The following is a 23,486-nucleotide window of genomic DNA, read 5'->3' as shown; positions in this document are numbered from 1 at the left end:
GTGCAAAACTGCACATTAAACATTTCCACAAGAGAAAACACTTTTAATGTGGTTTATTGCCTCAAGACAGTGATAATAAATTATTTACCCTTGTGCATTGTTCAAATTCACTACCCTTTCGTTATGTTCGGGATGAAAACATCCACTCAATTAAACTGTAAATTTGATAAACACTCATAAATTTGATGCAAAGTAGATTTTTTACAGAATTTTAAGGTTTTAAACTTGCTTTACCATCAAGAAAAGACAAGCATTTCACACATAGACCATCCATACTTTTCACCATCAAAAGGCAGCAGGTGCATAAACACACTTCTTTTTTTTATTGTTTTCTCCAAGTAGTTCTGAGAGCATGAGGTGCATATTTGGATTTTTTCAGATACATCAAGGTAAGTGCACAAAGGTCTCTCTCACACCTTCTCTTTCTCTCTCTCGCTCTCACACACACACAAAAACACTGTTATTGCTGTTATACTCCATGTAACTCCATATACAAGCCAGAAACTAAGCCTTTTTTTTTTTTTTTTTTTTTTTGCACAGGCCTATCTAAAGGGTTAATGGTCCCACCTAGTGATCAACTGTAAAAAAATAACAAATGTTACCCCCAACAGGGAAAACCACCAACAGTCAAGAATCTCTCACACACACAAACACTATAATTTGCTGTTATACTCCATATAACTTCATATACAAGCCACAAACTAAGCCTTTTTTTGCACAGGCCTATCTAAAGGGTTAATGGTCGCACCTAGTGATCAACTGTATAAGACTGTATAAGTGTAAGAATGCATGATTATTTGGCTTTGCAAAAATGTCGTTATAATGGAAGTCAATGGGGCAAAAACAGCCACCAACAACAAATTAGGGAGAAATATAATGCTGCACAAAAACTAACAATGCATCAAATCTTGTTACTTATGTTTGACATGCCCAAGACTGTGATAAAAGGTAAAAAAATATCCAGTCCACAATCACTTTTTAAATTGAAAATATGGATCTTGTATTTTTTATTTTTCATTTGGTAGTTTTGATCTGGACTGAGGCTGATTAATAGATTTATGCAAAAAAAAAAAAAAAAAAAAAAAAAAAAAAAAATCTTATACATTTTTACAGCAGTTTAATTTTGTGGATGTTTTCATCCATGAACATAACGAAAGGGTAGTGAATTTGCCCAGAGTGTACCATTGAGTTTTTGAAAAATTTCAAAGCATTTTCCCAAAATATCGGTCAAAATAAGATCCGTCACCAAAAATCATTCCATTAGCTCAAACACAGGGAAAGTTGTGGCCAAAATAAACTTTACCCCCTAGTGGACGAAAACGTCCCCAACAACGCATAAGGGTTAAATCCGGCATCTAATTAATAAAATACATTACTGTATATTATGTACAATTAAGCAGATGAGCCCAGAATATGAGCCCACAACCAACAAAGTTTCACCAAACCATTTTATTTCTCCCACAGAAATACAAGCTTGCATATTCGCTTAAGGGTGCCTTAGTGAAAAATTTACCTCCCATTACAAAATGAAGTCCAATATTTTTTCAAATGAATGTTTACAGTAAATTAATAATTTACTCAAACTGACTAAATATATTTTGTCCAAAACTCTCCTTAAGGCCCCTGATACACTTCAAATGAAATCAAACAGTTCGCTTGCGCCACCTGCTGGTGAGCGACTGACAGCAGTATGAGATCAGGCATCAGTGCTCTACTGCTATTCCTGCAGCTCCTGGTTGTACAATGGCAAATATTCAACAGAATTTTAAACACTGAATTTGGAAAGTGCAATAAAATGGACCGAACTTTGGAAGGTGAATATAAATTATTTAATTTTTAATTAAGTAAAACTGTGTGAAATATTTTGAATTGAAATATTCAAAGATTAAATAAACAACAATGTTAGATTCAAGGACCTAAAAATACAAGCGCTGGAAATACAAGGCATTACAATGCAAGCACTGATAATGCAATGCATTTTTGTTTCAGTTAGTACTTTTCAAAATATAATTTTTGAAAAATGTTAAACTTTTCAAAATAAAATAAATGGTTTCGTCTATACTACTTGTACTATATTGACTAGGTTAATTAGAATTGCATTACTGAAAAGAGACTAAAATACAATTTTCATTGACTAAAACTAGACTAAATGTCATCAGTGTTCGTTGACTAAAACTAGACTATAATGTCATCAGCTTTCGTGGACTAAAACTAGACTAGATTAAGAGCATGAATGTGACTAAAGCTAATAAAAACTAAAATGACAGCTTCACACAAAGACTAGACTAAAACTAAAATTAAAACAGGCCGCCAAAAACAACTCTATGTGTCAGTCACATATTAATATTGGAAATTAAGAGGCAGCAATATCAATCTGGTGCAGAGAACTGAAAAAGATGGAAGAAAGCAATATAAAGGTAAGTGCCAGCAACTATTTAATAGTTTTATAATACCAGTCCTAAGTACATAAGGTTCCATACATTTCCATTTGTGAATTTTTTTTTTAAATAAAAGTTCCAACAGAAACATAACCTAATAATAATAATGGAATTGTTGTTAATTGTTGTTGTTAATGTTACAAACCAACCAATAAACAAATGAATTCATTGAATGAAATTAGAGCGTAAATATCTTAAAAATAATCAAACACTTACGCTGACCATGTAATCACATTGCAATGCTTTTACCAATGATTTACAGTTATTACGATTACTAATGTTACATTGTTTTATTTTTACTTAATACAAGATTGCATGTAAAGGAAACAAACACACATAAAACTGCAATCACTATTAATTTACAACATGAGTATTGTGTGCACTTATTGCTTAACAGCTCACTGGGGAAAACATTCAGTAATAATTGGCCATTGTTCACTATGGATAGAAAAGCTGTATATAACTGAGCCAGCAGAGCTCAGTCTTATTTTCTCTCAGCCACATCTGAACTATGGGAAGATTTAATATATTGCTATTTTTCTCTATGCTGATCAAGCACACAGGCTCAATGTGTCAGTTACATGGTAAATTCGAAATGCCAAATATTTTTAAAGCAGGGGAAATTATGATTGGAGGAATTTTTCCAATTTTTAATAAACAAGAAAATGTTATTGCTTCTTTTGAGAGAAAAATGCAACGGATTAATTGTACAGGGTAAGTGCAGAAGCATGCTTGTGATTCAAATGGGGAATGGATGTTTTTTGGGTGAAGTTATTGGCAAGATTCAGACATGCATTGTTGTTCATGACAAATTTTCTGCACAGATTTGACCTACGTGCCTTCCGTTGGGTGCAAGTCATGATGTTTGCAATAGATGAGATAAACCAAGATGAGGGTTTACTTCCTAACATTTCTTTGGGCTATAAAATAATGGATTCTTGTGCTTCTCCCACTAATGTTTTACGTGCGGCATTCACACTGGTGAGTGAGCAGAAGGAAGAGGAATCTACAACTCAGTGTCACCTTCCGCTTACAGCTCTTGTAGCTGAATCAGGCTCATCACAGTCCTTAGCTGTTGCCGGAGCACTTGGACCATTCAGAGTGCCAATGGTAATGGAAATATTAATCAGTCCTGCAGTGTAAATGCATTTAAGTACTTCTGATAATGAAATAAAGGCAATTTATAATTTGTATGTTTATTTTTATTATTATTATTATTATTATTATTATTATTATTGTTATTGTTATTATTATTATTATTATTTAATCTAGGTGAGTTACTTTTCAACATGTGCATGCCTGAGTGATAGAAGAAAATATCCATCATTTTTTCGCACAATTCCAAGTGACTACTACCAAGCAAAAGCCCTGGCCTGTCTTGTAAAACGATATGGATGGACTTGGATTGGAGCTTTGCAGTCTGACAATGATTATGGAAAAAATGGGATTTCAGCCTTCACAAAGGAAGTGGAGAAAATGGGAGTTTGCATTGCATTTGTAGGCACAATTTTAAGGACATATCCCCAAAATAAAATCATAGAAGTGGTTGAATTGATAAAACAATCTACAGTAAAAGTGATCCTAGCATTTGTGCCAGAGGGAGATCTCTATCCTTTAATGAGAGAAACTGTGAGACAAAACATCACAGGAATCCAGTGGATTGCAAGTGAAGCCTGGGTAACTGCAGCAAGGCCCTCTACACCTGAAATGTTCAAGTCTTTTGGAGGCACAGTTGGATTTGTGGTACGAAAGATGACTATGCCCAAACTTGGAAGTTACCTGAAAAACATCAGTCCTTACTTTCCTTCACAATCCACTTTTGTCAGTGACTTCTGGGAAACAATGGTGGGCTGCAAACCATGTCTTAATTGTGAAACCCTGACATTTGCAAATGCTACACTCAACAGCCATATGTGCACAGGAGAAGAAAAACTAAATTACACAGACAAATTCTTTGACATAACACAAGTAAGAGTAACATATAATGTGTATCAAGCTGTGTATGCAATTGCACACGCTATTCACAAATTGTTGTTTTGCCAAAGAGATAAAAATAATGTTTTGAGACCATGCCTAAATGTATCACAGATAACTCCAAAATTGGTGAGCAAGTTGATTTATTTATTTATCAAAACATTTAAACATCATAAGGTGACGGTTTCATTAATTATTTCATAATTAATTTTAAGGTCAGCGATCACTTACAGAGTGTGAATTTTGTAGATGAATATGGAGAAAAAGTATTTTTTGATGAGAATGGAGACCCACCTGCATCATACGAAGTGATAAACTGGCAGCTAAGAGATGGAGAGGTACAACATGTAACTGTGGGATATTTCAGTACATCTACAGATGGAACATATAAACTTACAGTTAAAGAGGACAACATCCGCTGGAACACAGGAAATTTGGTACTTATAACTCTGAATAAGTATGTCTTAATTGTTGTTAATATTATTATTATTATTATTATTATTGTTGTTGTTGTTGTTGTTGTTAATTGGCTAAAGCATATTATTTTGACAGATACCAAAAGCAGTGTGCTCAGACACCTGCCCAAATGGCACAAGAAAGGCCCAAATAAAAGGACGGCCCGTTTGCTGTTTTGACTGCATCCCATGTGCTGATGGTTCAATATCAAATACAACAGGTACCCATTCATCTGTAATAACCCCTTTAAATAATCATTATTTATTTTTTGTTTGTTTCGGGGACATTGTGTGAACAGTTCTGTTTTATGGTCAGCAACAATTGTGACTGGCGGGATAATGTGCACAGTGAATTAACATATTTCTGCAGTCATTAAAATGTTTATATATCTTAGCCCAGCTATTTTTACTACCATTACTATTATGCATAAAAAGCCCTTGTACAACACTTATAGGAATACTGAGATAAATAATAATAACAATAAAGACAATAATAATATTTTATAAAAAAAAGTGCAATCATCAACGTATTTCAAAATTGTTACTTTATTGTAGGGGAGTCAATCGAATAAAATTTTTAATCAAATTATTCACACACTTCATGAAATTAAGCATAGACAATTTATCTTGTTTCAAATTATGTGATATAAATATTTTGTCATAATTTTCTATATCCAGCAAAGTAAACCAAAAAAATAAAGGGTGATTCTCAAAAATCCGCATTTCAAGCTTTTTTCAAGATAAATTTAGATGTCTTTCCAAAAGCAGGACACTTACAAACCTCAAAAGGACAACAAATTAGCCCATATAAGCACATAAAGCACATATAAAAAAAAAAAAAATTGATCAGACTTGTATATTATGTGTACCATGTATTTTAAAGAAGTTAAGTTGCGATAATGCGATCCAGGACCACATGGAAATGGCAAAAAAAAAAAAAAAAAAAAAAACAGTGATACCAACCGCTTGCTGACTAACCAAGAGCACACATACACATATAATTATTAACAGACTCAAGCGTGCTTACTGTGCGACCCCTGTACCACCGCAACCGCAGTTGCAACTTTGTTTGCAGTACTAATCCATCAAAACTTTACTACCGAGACTGATTATCCAGTCGAGAAACTGTAGGCGTCTCATCTGGCCATACAGTGGTGGGATGTTGACAATCCATTCAGTCTGTACTTCACACAGCATGTGTGAGGTGGAGGGCTCGCACTCTGCAGAGACAATCACAGAATATTGCAGAGCTCTGGTTACCTTTATTTTAGCACTGATTTGGACGGATTGTTTGAACACATTTGCTTCCTGGATCATTGGATTGAAAACTTTCTCATAGTTTAGCAGCTTAAAATGATCGAACACTGATGAATGAGAATAGAAGTAGTTCTCAATTGTTGTGCATTAACTGTTAAATTATTTTAGTGCCTCAAACGATTGTAAAATTAATTGCATAACGATGACAGCCCTACTTGTAACATACAGTAGGCATATGTCATAAAGTTGCTATATCAGTGCTACCAGTTTTACAATGTCAATATTGTAACTTATTTGTAACATTTGAACTTTTAATTTGATGCAATATTTTGTCATTGCAACATTTTAGTGCAGCCTTCACTAACAAATGCAATTGGATTTATATGCACTGTGGGGGGAAATGCATTCCCAGACAACAATAGTGTTTGCCCAGATCCAGCACATATCTGGCCCGCTTGAAATCCATGCAGTCCCGATGTAGGTGGGAACTGGGACAAAACTGGTTGCTGTCTGGGTTACAAATAACGCAAGTATGTATTGACTGACAGCGCTCTTAGTCCATGTCGAGAAAAATCATGTGTAGTTGTGGAAATTTGTATTATTTCAAGATAAATTTTCATTTTCAGTTCGTTCACCAAAATGATTTGTTAGTGCAAGTAAAAAATTCAAATGTATTGATTTAATTAAACATTTTAAGTTTTACATTTATTTTAATGAGTTATCCTCACATTTTGATGTTGATAATTACATCAACATAATATTGTGTGTAACTTAAATATCGGTGTTAGCTTGTTTAATTAAAACATTAAGTTTTACTAACTCAATGTAATTAGCTCCATAACTTGATGAGTGGTAATGTAGAAATAAACTCATATTCTGTGCATTTCTATTCAAGATCAGAACAGGATAAGATTTAGTAAAGTTCAGCGTTCTAATCTTTTAGAATTTAAAAGTGTTTTTGAGCATTTACTTAGGTTGAGAACAGACTCTCTGGCATTGTCTTACATGCTGTTTCAATCGGAAGCCATTTGGTGGAAAATGCTTAAATATTGTTTTCCTGGCAGCATTAAGTGTTGTTTTATCAATAAATTATATTTTATTAGTTTTTGTAACTAGAGTTCATGATTGAATCAAAGTTTAAACAATGTGAAAAAACAAGTTAGTATGAGTATTTAACTTAATAATAGTTAGTTTTAACACAATTTAAGTATATAGAGCCCAATATAGATTATTAGTTGAATTTAATTTCAGAAGTTGCCTTAAAAAATAAATAATGCAAACTCTGTTGTGAGTTATGTTCTGTATGCTAAATATGAATATATAAACAAGCGTATGTGCACAGTACCTATAACTGCACTTTGCATTCTCTTTAATCTGATGCTGATCGAGAATGACATGCTAAATGGCCGACTGCTCCAGTACACTGATTTTGTTCACCAACGAGATATGTACCAGTTCATTCAACTAATTCACAAATGACATGTACCAGTTCAGTCATTTCATTTATGAACAAGATATACCAGTTCAGTCATTTCGCTCACGAATGAGAAGATCTTGTTCAGACTCAAAAGAAACTTGTTCAGTGAAGGGCGTATTCATTCACTACATGCAACAACTCACATGATCTATCACATCTCACACTTGAAGGCAGTTAGCTTGCGGTTTACTCATTCTTTGACAGGATGAAACATTTCACAGAGCTACCCGGTTCGCTCATCTGCGCATGCACTGCTAAATTGATTATGTGAACAAGAACGATTCGTTCCCCCAAAAAGATTTGTTCAAAAAGAATGATTCATTCATGAACGTGACTTCATTAATTAGGAGTTAGTGCGGAGGCATTGTGTGCACTGTTTGTTATCTAGGGCTGTGAATCTTTTGGTAGACAGCGATTCGATACGATTAATGATTCATAGGTTTCGATTCGATTCAAGAACAATTTTTTGCAAATTCAGAATGATTTAATTTGATTCGATTCACAATTAAATTTGATTTGATTCGATTAACGATTTGATTCTGTATTCTTTAAGCACATTCACAGGATTCTTTAAATGCTTAGTCACAAGGCAAATTACACAGCAGCCTTTATGGTTAGAGAAACACTTTTGTCCATTGTTAGATGATAGTTTAATAATGTTTATATTACGTAAGCCAATAAATCACACATGTGCAGTATCATCAGCTACTTGGTGCTCGAATCGGACGCGTCCGACAGAAATGGTTCTTGACTCGAGAACGAGTCAATATTTTCTTCATTATCTGGCTCGGCTCGGTGTTCATCTTCAGTTCTTTCTTCACAGCAGTTCAGTCAGTGTACTGTTTGAGTACATGAATTACTCCGGGATATTGGTTTGTTTTAACTCAGAGGTAGTGTCAGCCACATTAAAAAAAGTTAACAGCTTAAGTCATTTGTGGATTAATGCTTATTAAAGGCGAGAATCATTTCAAACGATTCAGTTTGATTTGGTGAAGTGGTTCAAGAAGATCCGGTTACATCGAGTGATTCGTTCGCGAACCGGATATCACTAAACTGTTGTGTTTTGAACTCGCTCACAACAGACATGGAAGAGTAGACAATTCTGATAAAGTCGTAGTTTTTGCTAATTTTGGACCAAAATGTATTTTCGATGCTTCAAAAAATTCTAACTGACCCTCTGATGTCACATGGACATGTCACATACTTTGATGATGTTTTTCTTACCTTTCTGGAAATGGACAGTATACCGTGCACACAGTTTCAAAGGAGGGACTGAGAGCTCTCTGTCTAAATCTAAAATACTGTGTTCTGAAGATAAACTGAGGTCTCACGGGTTTGGAACGACATGAGGGTGAGTTATTAATGACATAATTTTAAACTTTCACAAACCATGCTATAAGATTTATAAGAGCACTAGACAAAGTTATCAGCTATATAATGGTTAAAAATAAAAACTTTAACAGCAATATGTATGGTTGCATGAATAATAAACAACTGATAAAATTATCCACCCCATAAATATAGTAAAGTATTAACAAACTTTGATGCAATAAATAGGGTATGATTTAAAAATGAGCATGCCTTCAAAAAAAATCCACATTTCTGTCTATTTTCAAGTGTTAGTGTATATAATTAGTTGTATTTTATCACAATGCTATAATATGGGGGTTATTATAGAAACCCCCTGGACCTCAATAATTTTTCAAAGCCTGGCTAAGGCCATGCATCCATGCAATAAATGTGCAGCCTTTGACTGCTCAGGTAATGCCATCGGTATGACAGAGAGCCACTGAAAAACTACAAAAAAGTAAAACTACTTCACTTTAGCATTATTGGCAATGACTACTAAGGAGGAATTACACATCGGCTGCTCAAAAAAGTGTTAGTGAGATGAACGGAGCATGAGCGCAATCCTGTGACAGTCACAGGTGGTAAAGTGGAGTGTGTGAAGGAGATATGCAAGGCTCGAACACTGTTTAAGTTCTCCATTAATTCCTTCTTGTAGTAATTTAATGTGTATATATTTTGAAAGCATTAATTACAGTCTGAAATCAGCGATTCACGATTCAGAAAATCCAAGTTTGAAGATCGATGCATTGCATCAGCAGGGTTTGTAATCGATACATCGAGAAAACGAGTGAATCGTTACAACCCTTGTGTTATCCCACCGATCACTATTGTGACCATCAAAATCACTCAACAAAACTGAATACAGTATATGTGGTTTCATAAATTAATTCTAGACACCTTAAAGATAATGTGTACCAAAAATATTTGTCATATCTTTAACATACTTTACTAGACTTTTGTATTTTTTTTATTTTATTATTATTTATTTTTTAGGAGCAGCAGACTGCATTCTTTGTCCTGAAGAATACTGGTCAAATGAGAGACGAGACAAGTGTGTCATGAAAATAAAAGAGTTTTTGTCTTATACAGAAACAATGGGGATCATTCTGACTGCTCTATCACTATTTGGTGCCAGCCTTAGTGTAGCGACTATGATTATCTTCATACGCTTTAGAGAAACACCTATAGTCAAAGCTAACAATTCAGAGCTGAGCTCACTATTACTTGCTTCATTGTTCTTTTGTTTCCTTTGTCCTCTTACATTCATTGGTGAGCCAACAGTGTGGTCATGTATGTTACGTCATACAGCATTTGGTGTTACTTTTGCTCTCTGCATTTCTTGTGTTTTGGGGAAAACCATAGTAGTTGTCACTGCTTTCAGAGCCACATTACCAGGAAATAAATTGGCTGGAAAGTTTGGGCCAGTACAACAAAGAGTAATTGTGTTCTCATGCACTGCAATTCAAATAGTCATCTGTGTTCTGTGGCTTATAATAAGCCCACCATTTCCTGACAAATCCCTGAAGTACAACAATCAAAAGATAATTTTAGAATGCAACACAGGCTCAGATGTAACATTTTATGCAGTTTTAGGATATATTGGTATTCTTTCAGCAATCTGTTCGATTTTGGCATTTTTAGCTAGAAAATTACCAGATAATTTCAACGAAGCCAAATTCATCTCATTCAGTATGCTTATATTTTGTGCTGTCTGGGCAACATTTATACCTGCTTATATTAGTTCACCTGGCAAGTACACAGTAGCAGTAGAGATTTTTGCAATTTTGTCATCTGCCTTTGGTTTACTGTTATGTATATTTGTGCCAAAATGTTACATTATTCTCATTAAACCAGAAAGAAATACTAAAAAACACATGATGGGGAAATTTCAAAAGATTAGTCTCTAATGTATGATAAAAATATAATAATAATAATAATAATAATAATAATAATAATTGTTGTCTTATTGTTTGCCAATACCTGCCATGTATTTATGCACTGACAAGCAAGCAGAGAGGCATTAAAAGCAACTATTAATGCAGCCTAATTTAAATGCCTCAGTAGACCTTAAAGGCTGTGAATGTGTCTGTAATTCAATAAAAATGTTTACTATATTCATATATTACTTGCTAAGATTTCAATGATACATGAGATTTAATCATAAATGCTATCTAGTACCCAGACCTTAACCAGTATTAGCAAATTAACAATTATTATTGTTTGCTTTTGTTATAAGGGGGTGATAAAAGTTATTTATGCAGTTATTTTAACAGCATAATTAGGACATAAACAATCATTACCTCAAATGTTGTTGTTGTTATTATTATTATTGCTGTTATTAAATAATGTTATATTTTATATGTCTGTTTCATTGTAGCATACAAAATGATCATGTCAGTGAGAACATTCAAGTGCATGATAAAGAGTTATATGGTTCACCAGCAGGGCCTGTTTGTTAACAGGACTGTGTTTGAAATTATACCATTTACATCCAAAAAAAAAAAAAAAGGTATGTTTATAAAAATGACTTACATGTCATAACTGAACTATGACCTAATACTGGTTTAGTCTAAGCCCTGTCTGTGAAACAGGGCCTTTAGGTTGTGATCTTTTTTCACCCCTAATCCTAAATACAAAGCATTTAGTACACATTTTGAGAAACAATTGTTCAGAGTTGTGTCAAATTTGCATTTGGAATGATTCTTATAACAACAACAAAGTTTATATTATATTTTAAATAATCAGATATGTATTTATTTAATTTATATTGACGATATGAGTAACCTGAGACATGGGATTGAGTACTGCGTTCCTTGCCGTGCCATGACACTGCACGACGCAGTGTCATTGCTTCAGTTGAACTGACCTGTGATCCTATGGCGAAATGCCGCTTATATAGCCAGATGGCTGTGCTGGGCATCGACGCCATAGGCTCATGCAATTGAGCCATTGGTTTGTTTTTCTAATCACTGGAAAAAAAAATAGTTTTTCCCATATCTCGGGAGCCGAGGTTTCGAAAGTAACTGAGTACTTTTTCATTTTCTTTCTTCTTAAAAATATAATTAATTGAGGAGTCATGAGGATCACACCTGTTTGATAACTGATCTCTCCCTCAGCACACAGCAGACAGGCTTTCCTTTTTGTCTGGCTTTCCTGGACCCTGGCAAACAGCTTTGCCAGCACAACAATTCTGGTGACCACAAAACAACAACAACAACAACAAAAAATACTAAATAGTCTGAAAGCATAAATCAATAGATACTTTCCTTGCATAGAGAAATATCCAACATACAATTACTCTATATATAGTGCTTTTACATTAATTAAATGGCCAGTGTGAAAACCTAAAATGTTGCTAGAATATCTGTAAAAACTGTGAATAAATACACATGTATAAATATATTCCAAATGTTAAATACAAAATAAAAGCAAGAATTTTTTTTATTATAACATTGGATTATTAGTTAAGCCATAAATATTAAGTTGAGTTGATGGCAAAAAAGCAAAAGCATAATATAATATATGGTTATGGGTGAAGTGGCACATTCTCTCCTTTGTGCCTCATAATTACTGGCTCATCTACTGTATTACTAGGTCTTACACAATGCTATTAGATGCAGTTAGGGAGACAAAAAACAAAACAAAACAAAAAAAAACATAGTAAAGCAAATCCATTAAAATATGTACATGTACTACATTGCCTACTATAATTGCCAGTGGGCAAATATGTTGTATTCACCCCTTCAGTGTCAAATCTGAATAGGAGGATACCATTTGGCATCAAACTCAAAAAAAAAAAAAAAAAAAAAAAAAATCATTTTTGGGTACATTTTCCCTTATGTAAGCAGTGAAGGTACAGTACAAGTAGTTTTATAAATGTACACAAACATATTTGCATGCTATACTTTATTTAAATATGTAAAATAGCACTTATTTAATGAATAAGTACATACTGATTAGGTAAAATGGATTAACCCTTAGAAAGTCATTGATATTCATGAAATTAATGATTACATAAAATGTATGCTTTTTTTATATATAATTATCATGTATAGGCTACACCCATGACTGTTTCTTTATTCATTTATTTATTATTGAACATGCAGGTATTTTTATTCTTAGAGGCATGTTAGTTCAATGAAAATAAATAAAAATGAGTAAAATGAAGAAAATATTACATCTATATAATAAAAAAGTTATACCTGAAAGAAAATTATACATTTTTTTTAAGCCCATAGTATTCAATAGCTGACTGTAGTAGATGATTTCATATAATAATTTAAATGTAAATTTCAGCATTATAATGGAATCATAAGTTAGTAGTCATAAAAATAATTAGGGTCCTTGACCTACAGTATTTGAGCAAAACATATCCAAACTTGATAAAGGGGCCTCAATAATTTGCCACTTACATGACATAATGTCATAAATGGAGGGGTGGGTGGGGGGAGATAATCTACAGTACAGCAAATAATCCCATGTGCTAGCTCTTTATCTTTCCATTCTCCCTTTTGTGTGACTGATGGAAGTTTGTAAACTGCTGCTGTCACCCCCCATGGCAAAAACAGACACAAAAGTGGGGCAGTACAGCTGTGGAAAGATTGCTCTCTCATTTCCTCATTTTGACAGACTTATTCCCTATCAAATTAAAGTCTACTCTACAGTAAGGTGTCAGTTAAAGGGTTAAGTTGTGTTTTAGGTGGGATATTATGAAAGCAAAAAGTACTAAACAAGACCAATATCATTTATTTATGAATGTATACATTTTGTTTGCAGAAAAGTATGAGGTATACCAATGCAGAATACACATTCAATGTTGTATATGTATTTTTCTAAAACTGTTTTAAGATGGCTGTGGAGGAGATAAACAATGTAACAGCAGCCACTCCTGCCTCACAAATCACTATGTACAGTATGGTGCAAATACAGTGTAATTAATATTCACGCGCATGATGTGAAAAGCCACAAGTGCCATAAATGTAAATGTTTTACTATTGATCAAACAGGAGACTGTCTGTGGTTTATGTCTGCCATTTATTTTACATATGTAAAAACTAACTAAATAAATAACAATAAAAAAGTAATAGTAATAATACAAATTTGTTAATAGTGAAGTGACATTCAGCCAAGTATGGTGACCCATACTCAGAATTTGTGCTCTGCATTTAACCCATCCGAAATGCACACACACAGAGCAGTGAACACACACACACACACACTGTGAGCACACACCCGGAGCAGTGGGCAGCCATTTATTCTGCGGCGCCCGGGGAGCAGTTGGGGGTTCGATGCCTTGCTCAAGGGCACCTAGGTCGTGGTATTGAAGGTGGAGAGAGAACTGTATATGCACTCCCCCACCCACAATTCCGTCCGGCCCGAGACTAGAACCCACAACCCTTCGATTGGGAGTCCAACCCTCTAACCATTAGGCCACGACTTCCCCCCTTGTTGTTCAGACATCCAAGTTCAGACATCCAAAACCTAAAAATTTGATAACTTTGGTGACATTTGGTGGCTTATGATGATAGAAAAATATCAAAATATCAAAAATATTGGGATTAACGGTATGCCACGTGGTGAATAGATTTGGTTGGAAGTCGCTCCGTGAACATTCATTCATTTTCTTTTCAGCAGTGCTATTTATTTTACCTTTTTTTAAAGCAAATAATCGACTATGATACATTAACAAAGAAGAATGCCAAAACCAGGAAAATCAGGTCGAAACATTTTAGAAATGCTGATTGACAAAGGGAGCGACCAAGCTGCTAAAGCTAATGCTACCACTTCAGTACAGGTGGAGGAAGAGATCACGCCAACTTCCTTGAAGGATTTAATTTCATCCACCATCTGTTCACTATAGTCTGAATTTTTGTCTGAAATTCATTTTGCCATTTCCACATTACAAACGACCCTGTCATCGCAAGCTCAAAAGATCGGAGACATTGAAGAGGCACTCAACGACTCAGTCGGCCAGTTGATGGAAATGGAGAAACTGTGCAGCACGCTGCAATCAGAAAACACCAGCCTCAAACTCAAGCTGTACGACCTGGAGTATCGGTCACGGAGGCAAAATCTAAGAATTATTGGAATACCAGAGGGCTCAGAGGGCCAAAGTCCGATGCTTTTGGCCTCATTTTTTTACTGAACTGTTTGGAGACGGCGCCTTTAAGTCGCATGTGAGTATAAGTTGCATCAGTCCAAAAATATGTCATGATGAGGAAAAAATCATATATAAGTCGCACTGGACTATAAGTCACATTTATTTAGAACCAAGAACCAAGAGAAAACATTACAGTCTACAGCGGCGAGAGGGCGCTCTATGCTGCTCAGTGGTAGACTACAGGAGCACACTGCAGCATCTCTGGCAGCATAGAGCGCCCTCTCGCGGCTGTAGACGGTAATGTTTCTCTTGGTTCATGTCAAATTAATTTTGATAAATAAGTCACGCCTGACTATAAGTCGCAGGACCAGGCAAACTATGAAAAAAAGTGCAACTTATAATCCGGAAAATACGGTACTTTATTGAATCAAGTCCAAAAAATTAAAAATAAATACAAATAAAATTGGCCAAATTTGTCCAGGAGGATTTTTATGTAAAATATGCATATTTTTAACTTCAGTAAAAAATAGCATTGCAGTAAGTTCAGACAGCCAAAACCTACAAATTTGGTAAATTTGATGCCATCTGGTGACATATGATGTTTTTTATTTTTTAATATATATAATTTTTTTTTAATTCATTGAATTTTGATATTACCCATTCATTTCATATGGATGCCCATTTTTGGGCACAAAGGTCAAATTAACGAGTTTATTTATTTTGTATTTTTTCAACCACTTAACAGTGAGTACATTTACATACTCTAGATGTAATACTGTCCCATGGAATTGATGTTGATTGTGTTGAAATTATGCCGCCAAGCAATGATATCTCAGATAATTATTGTTGTTTTGTGCAAACTTCATATAGCTAAAGCTGTAAATTCTACTTCTTGTTACAAGTATGGTAGAACCATCACTTCTACCACAAAAGACTGCATTGTAAGTAATCTTCCTGATGTATCCCAATTCCACAGCATATTCAAAACCTCAGAACAACTTGATGATGTAACAGATACTATGGACTCTCTCATTTCTATCATTTATGCTTAAAACAGTCTGACACCATGGAATAATGAGTATACCCGCACCCTAAAGAGAGGAGCCCGAAAAATGGAACGCAGCAGGAGGAAAACAAAATAAGAGGTATTTTCTATTGCTTGGTGGGAAAATAACCTATCCTAGAGAAAAGCATTAAAAACTGCTAGGTCCGATTACTTTTCTTCTCTTTTAGAAGAAAACAAATATAACCCCAGGTGTTTATTTAATGCAGTGGGTAAATTAACGAAAAATAAAGCCTCAACAAGTGTTGACATTTCCCAACATCACAGCAGTAATGACTTTATGAACTACGTTACTTCTAAGATCGATACTATTAGAAATAAAGCCGTCAGCTATAGTGTCGCATCAGACAGTGCACTACAGATCCCCTGAGGAACAGTTACACTCATTCTCTACTATAGGAGAGGAAGAATTGTATAAACTTGTTAAATCATCTAAACCAACAACATGTATGTTAGACCCAATTCCATCTAAGCTCATAAAAGAGGTGCTTTCAGAAGTCATAGATCCTCTTCTGACTATTATTAATTTCTCATTGTCATTAGGATATGTGCCCAAAACCTTCAAACTGGCAGTTAAAAGTTATGAGAGAGAGAGAGAGAGAGAGAGAGAGAGAGAGAGAGAGAGAGAGAGAGAGAGAGAGAGACTACCCCTGTGAGTCTGTGCACTTAATAGTGTTTGGCAGCAACATATCTAGTAATAGGGAAACTTTAAGTTAATTTTCAGCACGAACAGCGCCGTTGTTATCTCACTTGTGAGAAGTCATGTAGTTTTCAAGTTGTTAAACTATGTTACTGACAAAATCTTAGCAGTAACAACATTAGCACTTATGTTAATGTTTGCGCATCTGTGAGGGAGAGAGAGCGGGAGAGATAGAATATGTGCTTTCCTTACATACAGTAATTCAATTTAATTTTGTGGCAAAAACATTAACATGATCTGTCGTTTTTATCCTTTTGTTTACAGTATTTATTTGTTTGGGCAGTGTGGTTGTGGGTTTTGGTTCTTTTGCTGTTTTGGGCTGTAAGGACCTTTGAAATAGCTCAAATCATTGGCGAAGTGATACAGGCATGTAATGCGGTCAAGACCTGTCTGGAACTACGTTTGTCATGCATTTCCCTGAAAATAATTGCACACGTTGGAACATTTGTCAGCCAATCAGATTCAAGCATTCATCAACCATGTAGTATAATTTACATTAAGGTTCATTGATAACTAATACTGGAATTCGAATTTTCGTCATTAATATCTCATCAAGTCACGGTTGTGCTTTTATGATCCATAAAATATATATAAATATATAGTTTCTGGTAATCAACATAATTAGAAAATTTGCACGAGCCATGAGATATAAATTAGAAAACCATAAATAGGTACAATACCCTACAGTCTCGCTATGATAAACTACTTTTGCTATGTGATAAAATAAATTAGGAATGTAGTTTTCAGTGAATAAGTGTGAATGAATATATTTATTAAGCATTAATAAAATGTCAATTAAAATGGCTCACTCTTTGGCAGGTGTTGCATTAAAATAACCTTTTTTGAAGTGAAGTGAAGTGAAGTGACATTCAGCCAAGTATGGCGACCCATACTCTAACCATTAGGCCACGACGGTTAGAGGGTTGGACTCCCAATCGAAGGGTTGTGGGTTTTATTCATTAAGCTTAACAATGATGTGTAATGCATTTGTAAATGAGTCATTTATGAACACCTTTATAAACCATTTAAAAGGGAACCTTAATGTAAACTGTTACCATAAAAATGTTTATCAATAACATATAATGATAATTAACTTGTGGTAATAATTATAGCCTATATTAAGAATATGTAGATAATTGCTGTTACTTATGTTACTGCCAGTTACAGTTGGAACCCAGATTACACTTTAAAATTAACAGTTTCATTGTGCTAGTAAAGCTAAGGTTAAACTGACAAAATACAAACTAGCAAGCCTTACTTGAAAATGTTAGAAAAAAAAAAGTTATCTGAATGTACAGCAGGTGTTCATTACTATTAGCTTTCACAGTCTCTTGGTACTTAAAAGACTGCAGGATATGATTATTCTATTGGCTTGTGTGTTCCCTCATGAAATGTTAAGGCCATCCCTCAATCACAGATGATGTTTATAAATTCTGTACTCACCAGATTTATTTGTCTGTATAAATTATGGCACTACTTTCTGCAGCTCTCCTCACGGTTTGGTTTCTGATGTGCATTGGTGTGCAGAGTCAGTATAAAAGCAACAATAAGTGCATCTATCAGGGAGATGAGGATACATACACTTTTTACCAGCAAGGAGATGTGGTTTTGGGAGGTCTTTTCCCTTTGCATTTCAGTCCCATATCATCGATTTCTTCCTTTAGGACCAAACCTAAACCAACTAAGTATAAATTGTGTGTTAAATTTTTGTCGCCTTATAAATTCTGTGTAACAAAAACTGTATATATATATATATATATATATATATGTATGTGTGTGTGTGTGTGTGTGTGTGTCTAAAAATTGTCCAATCAGCTGCCTGAACTCAAATGCATTTTTTACTTGTTGAATAGCAGTTATGTAATTCATTATGTGTGTGAAATCCGTTGCAGCTTTACCCCTCGAGCCCTGAGGTGGATGCAGACAATGATATTTGCTGTGAGGGAAATAAACCAGCGGCAAGACCTTTTGCCAAATCTATCACTGGGCTACCACATCAAGGACAGTGGTGATGACATACCTGTATCTGTGAAAAGGTCTCTTCTCCTGGTCAATGGACAGCCAGAGAAGGGCAGTGGACAAAGCTGTGAAGACACACAAAAGGAGCCGAGCCCTGTTATCGTAGGAGAAGCATCATCAGGCATATCCATGGCTGTTCTGAGAAGTCTAGGCTCCTTCAAAATACCTTTAGTAAAACAAAAATATTTAAGCATTACTTTATTAGAAATACAATTGTTTTGTCTTGGTAATAAATAGCCTATCGTTTAGATTCACTTACGTTCAAATATATACCTTTTTCTTTTTACATATGCATTAATTTGCATTTAATTTTTATTAATTATAGTAAATATTGAACATTTATGTCCATATAAAATAGTAATATCTGGTTGTTTCCTTTTCATTTTATTGCATTGTTGATTTTACTGAAATGTTGTGTTTTCATATTTTAGGTGAGCTACTTTGCATCCTGTTCTTGTCTCAGCAACAAGAGAGAGTTTCCAGCATTCATGCGGACGATGCCAAGTGATCTATTTCAGATTAAAGCTTTGGTAAAACTTGTCCATTATTTTCAATGGACATGGGTTGGAGTGATCGGTGTTGATACAGACTATGCTCGATTTGCCATCCAGCTCTTCTTAAAAGAGTCAGAAAATTTACATATTTGTCCAGCTTATGTCCAACTTTATCCTGTTGCACTGACGCAAAATGCAGCTGAGGAACTTGTAAAGATTTTAAAATATTCTTCTGCCACAGTCATAATTAGCTTCACTGTGGATTCCTATTTGCATAGTATTTTAAAAGAGTGCAGACGACAAAATGTTACTCATCTTCAGTGGATTGCCAGTGAGGCCTGGGCAACTTCAAAAGCCCTCTGGGATGACTTTGGTGATTTGTTAATAGGAACATTAGGGTTTGCCATACGGAGAGCTGATATACCACAACTTGGCAGTTACCTCAGAAGAGTAAGTGATTCTGTTGCTCAGAAGTCACATTTTATCTCTGAGTTTTGGGAAGAGACTTTCCATTGTCGGCTGAATGGGTCTTTAAATACTCATGTACACGGGGAAGAGCCACAGAACTGGCCACTTTGTAATGGCAGTGAGAGTTTGGATGATGTATACACTCCTTATTTAGACGTGTCACAACTCAGAGTCTCCTACAATGTTTATAAGGCTGTGTATCTTATAGCACATGCACTACATGACATGAGCACATGTGAACCAGGAAAAGGCCCCTTTCAGAACGGGACATGTGGGAGTCTGTATCCTATTCTGCCATGGCAGGTGTGTGTTATTCTCTATTTTACATTCTCCTCCAGTAATATGCTTAGAATTAATTAGCATACAGTGTACAAATATTAAATCAATGATTCAATTATATAAAGGGAAGAATCTCTAAAGCTACATTTATATGTTTTAATGTGTTTGCTTTTCTTTGCTTTATGCTGTCTCCTAAGCTCTTGTACTACATGAAACGAGCACATTTCACAACATTTGGAGAAGAGGTCAGATTTGATGAAAACAGTGATCCAATTGCATCCTATGACCTGATGAACTGGCAAAGAGGTTCTGATGGCTCCTTTCAGCTAGTGAGGGTGGGATTCTATGATGCCTCCCTCGAAGATGACAAAGACCTAGTAATAAATGAACCAGTGATTATGTGGCACAGAGGAGAGAAGGTCTGTGCCATCCCAGTCATTACAAGATACTGCTTACTATGTTTGCTTTTTCTTCAACTCTACTTAAAATTAATGGCTGAACTAACAATAATACAGTTTCATAATTTTAAATGGAAATGCACTGTTCATTTAATTTTGTGTACACATGTGAATATATTTGTAACTGTTTAATTTTGCACTGATAATATATACATCCAATCCTGCTCCTGGATAGCCACTGTCCTGCAAAGTTTGCCCTCAACTCAAATTCCATTTGATGTAACTCGCATACCCTGAAATTATGAGATGTTAAAAAAAAAAAAAAAAAAAAAAAAAAAAAAAAACACTTATAAAAAAGCCCATATAAATTTAATTAGATTAGATATAATTTGGTAAGGCAGCCTAATAGTTCAGTGGGTAGTGCTGTTCCCTCAAAGCAAGTCCTCGCCTGTGGCCCGAGACATTGGAATAGGCTACGAATCTCCAACAGAGTATAAGCAGTTTGAAAAAATAAAAATAAATAGGATGGATATAATTTTGTAGTAGAGTGTTCAAAATTTGATGATTGTTATCTCATAATTAGGTTTTGAGACTGTAGACTGGATTTCACAGAGGGGGTCACATATTAGAAACTAGTTTTTGCATACTTGAATCATGCCAACTTGTATACAGTACTTGGACCAAATTCAGGAAATACATATTGTAAGTAGACAAGTGGTACATATATATATATACAATTTTTATTTTATTTTATTTTTTTCTACTTTCTATTGTCTCTTTTGCTGTGGTCATTAGGCACCAGATTCATTGTGCAGTCAAAGCTGTCTTCCAGGCTCCAGGAAGGCCAGGCAAAAAGGAAAGCCAGTTTGCTGCTTTGACTGTATACCATGTGCTGAAGGAGAGATCAGTAATCAAACAGGTGTGAATTTCTTCACAGTCCTCATTTAATGGTATTCTAAGAAGAAAGGAATATTGGTGGTTTATGTTCCCCCTTTCCCCCAATGTTTCCACAGACTCAATTGACTGCCTGACCTGTTCAAAGGAAACATGGCCAAACCAAGCCCAAGACCAGTGTATTCCTAAAACTTTAGAGTTTTTGTCCTTTCAGGAGCCCTTGGGAATAATTCTATGGGCATTTTCAGCATTTGGGGCCTGTGTAGCATTAGCAGTGATTGGTGTGTTTATAGTGTACATGAAGACACCAGTTATACGAGGAAACAATATAGAGTTAAGTTTCCTTCTCCTTCTGTTCCTCTGTGCATGCTTTCTGATTAGCCTAACATTTATAGGGAAGCCGACTGACCGGTTATGTCAGATTCGTTATCCAGCCTTTGGAATAAGCTTTACTCTCTGTATTTCATGCATCTTGGCAAAAACTGTAGTAGTTTTAATGGCTTTCAGAGCCACACTCCCTGGCAGTAATGTCATGAAGTGGTTTGGCCCTGCTAAACAAATATCAAGTGTAATCTTGTGCACTTTTGTGCAAGCACTTATTTGTATCATATGGTTAACAACGAATCCACCTTTTGCTTCATACAACACCAAGTTCTTAAGTTCAACTATGACTGTTGAATGTGCTGTCGGATCTGAAACTGGATTTTGGTGTGTGCTAGGATATATTGGCTTCCTAGCTTCTTTGTGCTTCTTATTAGCATTTTTGGCCAGAAAATTACCAGACAACTTCAATGAAGCTAAATTCATCACATTCAGCATGCTTATATTTTTTGTTGTGTGGATAACATTCATTCCAGTTTATGTGAGCTCTCGTGGAAAATATATGGTTGCTGTCCATGTATTTGCTATTCTAACATCTGCATTTGGTCTCTTGCTTTGCATATTTGCTCCTAAATGTTATATTGTATTACTGAAACCTGAGAGAAATGACAAAAAGCATATGATGAAAAAATAGTATTATTTATAGCTGGTAAGTTTAACTTGTATAAAAATTTAGTGGTTAATGTTTGCAGTCTGTAAATATGTGTGTGTGTGTGTGTATATATATATATATATATATATATATATATATATATATATATATATATATATATATATATATATATATATAAATATCTCATTTAAATATCTCAATTCTAACACCCATGCTATCTTATTCCTGAATGACAACAATTCAGCCATGTCTATTATGACTGTTTCACATCGCGAATGTCAGTGGAGCCTGAGAATCATGTTTTGTTGCTTCCCATCTTAATTAAAGGGGGGGTGAAATGCTCGTTTTCACTCGATATCCTGTTAATCTTGAGTACCTATAGAGTAGTACTGCATCCTTCATAACTCAAAAAAGTCTTTATTTTTATTATATTTATAATAGAAAAATAGTCTGTACCGATTTTTCCCGGAAAAACACAAGCACCTAGAGCCGTGACATGTGGGCGGAGCTAAAGAATCACGAGCGCCAGTAGGCTTTTGCTTTGATAGCGTTTGGAAGCTGTGACACGGATCCAGAGGCTGAAATTTAACAAGAGCAGCATCAGCAAAGGCGTCTCTATGTGGTATGTACTGAAACCTTATATATTTGCTTAACGGTTTTGGAAAATTACTAAGTTCCACTATACGTCGTCTTTTTTTTTTTTTTTTTTTTTTTTTTTTTTTAAGCTGTACATGTGGAAAGTGCAGTTTGATGACAACATCCCATGTTGTTTACTTGATGTGCTTACGCGCTGATAGCTAAGTTAACAACACTGAGATATTTGAAGCAGTTTTACTCACTGCATGCGGTTCCAACACACGATCGTGACCCTTTTTCGTTGGGACTGCATTATCCTTAAGAAATAAACAATGTGCAATCCGAAATGCAGGGAACAAACAAAAACACTTGCACAACTCCGTTGATGCTCTGTAAAAATAAACTCCATCCACTGGTCCCTTAATGCTGTTTCTCTTTTGATAATCTCTGCAGGGTTGTCTTGCCCTGGCAACTAAAAACACACTCCTTTTGTGACTTTTCGCGACGCTCTCGCTCTGATCAGGCTGTGCTCAGCCTCTCAGTGCTCTGC

General features: G+C 35.0%; 2 protein-coding genes across 2 annotated transcripts; both read left to right on the top strand.

The window, feature by feature from the left end:
• Positions 1-3,063: 3,063 nt before the first annotated feature.
• olfcn1 (olfactory receptor C family, n1) lies at positions 3,064-10,858 on the top strand. The gene is made up of 6 exons (XM_026286868.1): positions 3,064-3,152; positions 3,263-3,548; positions 3,711-4,283; positions 4,628-4,750; positions 4,965-5,088; positions 9,951-10,858. Exons 1-6 carry the CDS (start codon positions 3,064-3,066, stop codon positions 10,856-10,858), a joined length of 2,103 nt encoding a protein of 700 aa, XP_026142653.1.
• A 7,423-nt stretch (positions 10,859-18,281) lies between these two features.
• Positions 18,282-22,381, top strand: LOC113118810 (extracellular calcium-sensing receptor-like). Its single transcript, XM_026288219.1, has 6 exons — positions 18,282-18,508; positions 18,707-19,004; positions 19,265-20,098; positions 20,272-20,493; positions 21,268-21,391; positions 21,486-22,381. Exons 1-6 carry the CDS (start codon positions 18,282-18,284, stop codon positions 22,379-22,381), a joined length of 2,601 nt encoding a protein of 866 aa, XP_026144004.1.
• Positions 22,382-23,486: the final 1,105 nt, after the last annotated feature.

Source organism: Carassius auratus, chromosome 18 (assembly GCF_003368295.1).
Source record: "Carassius auratus strain Wakin chromosome 18, ASM336829v1, whole genome shotgun sequence".
NCBI classification, from domain to species: domain Eukaryota; kingdom Metazoa; phylum Chordata; class Actinopteri; order Cypriniformes; family Cyprinidae; genus Carassius; species Carassius auratus.
This window is presented reverse-complemented; position numbering and strand designations above follow the sequence as displayed.

Excerpts from the sequence above, each read along its gene's own strand:
- olfcn1 (XM_026286868.1), top strand. The coding sequence starts at position 3,064 with ATGATTGGAGGAATTTTTCCAATTTTTAATAAACAAGAAAATGTTATT. Across the intron at positions 3,549-3,710 it reads GACCATTCAGAGTGCCAATG|GTGAGTTACTTTTCAACATG; the intron begins GTAATGGAAATA and ends TATTTAATCTAG. Across the intron at positions 5,089-9,950 it reads TTCAATATCAAATACAACAG|CAGACTGCATTCTTTGTCCT; the intron begins GTACCCATTCAT and ends TTTTAGGAGCAG.
- LOC113118810 (XM_026288219.1), top strand. The coding sequence starts at position 18,282 with ATGGCACTACTTTCTGCAGCTCTCCTCACGGTTTGGTTTCTGATGTGC. Across the intron at positions 18,509-18,706 it reads AAACCAACTAAGTATAAATT|CTTTACCCCTCGAGCCCTGA; the intron begins GTGTGTTAAATT and ends AATCCGTTGCAG. Across the intron at positions 19,005-19,264 it reads GCTCCTTCAAAATACCTTTA|GTGAGCTACTTTGCATCCTG; the intron begins GTAAAACAAAAA and ends TTCATATTTTAG.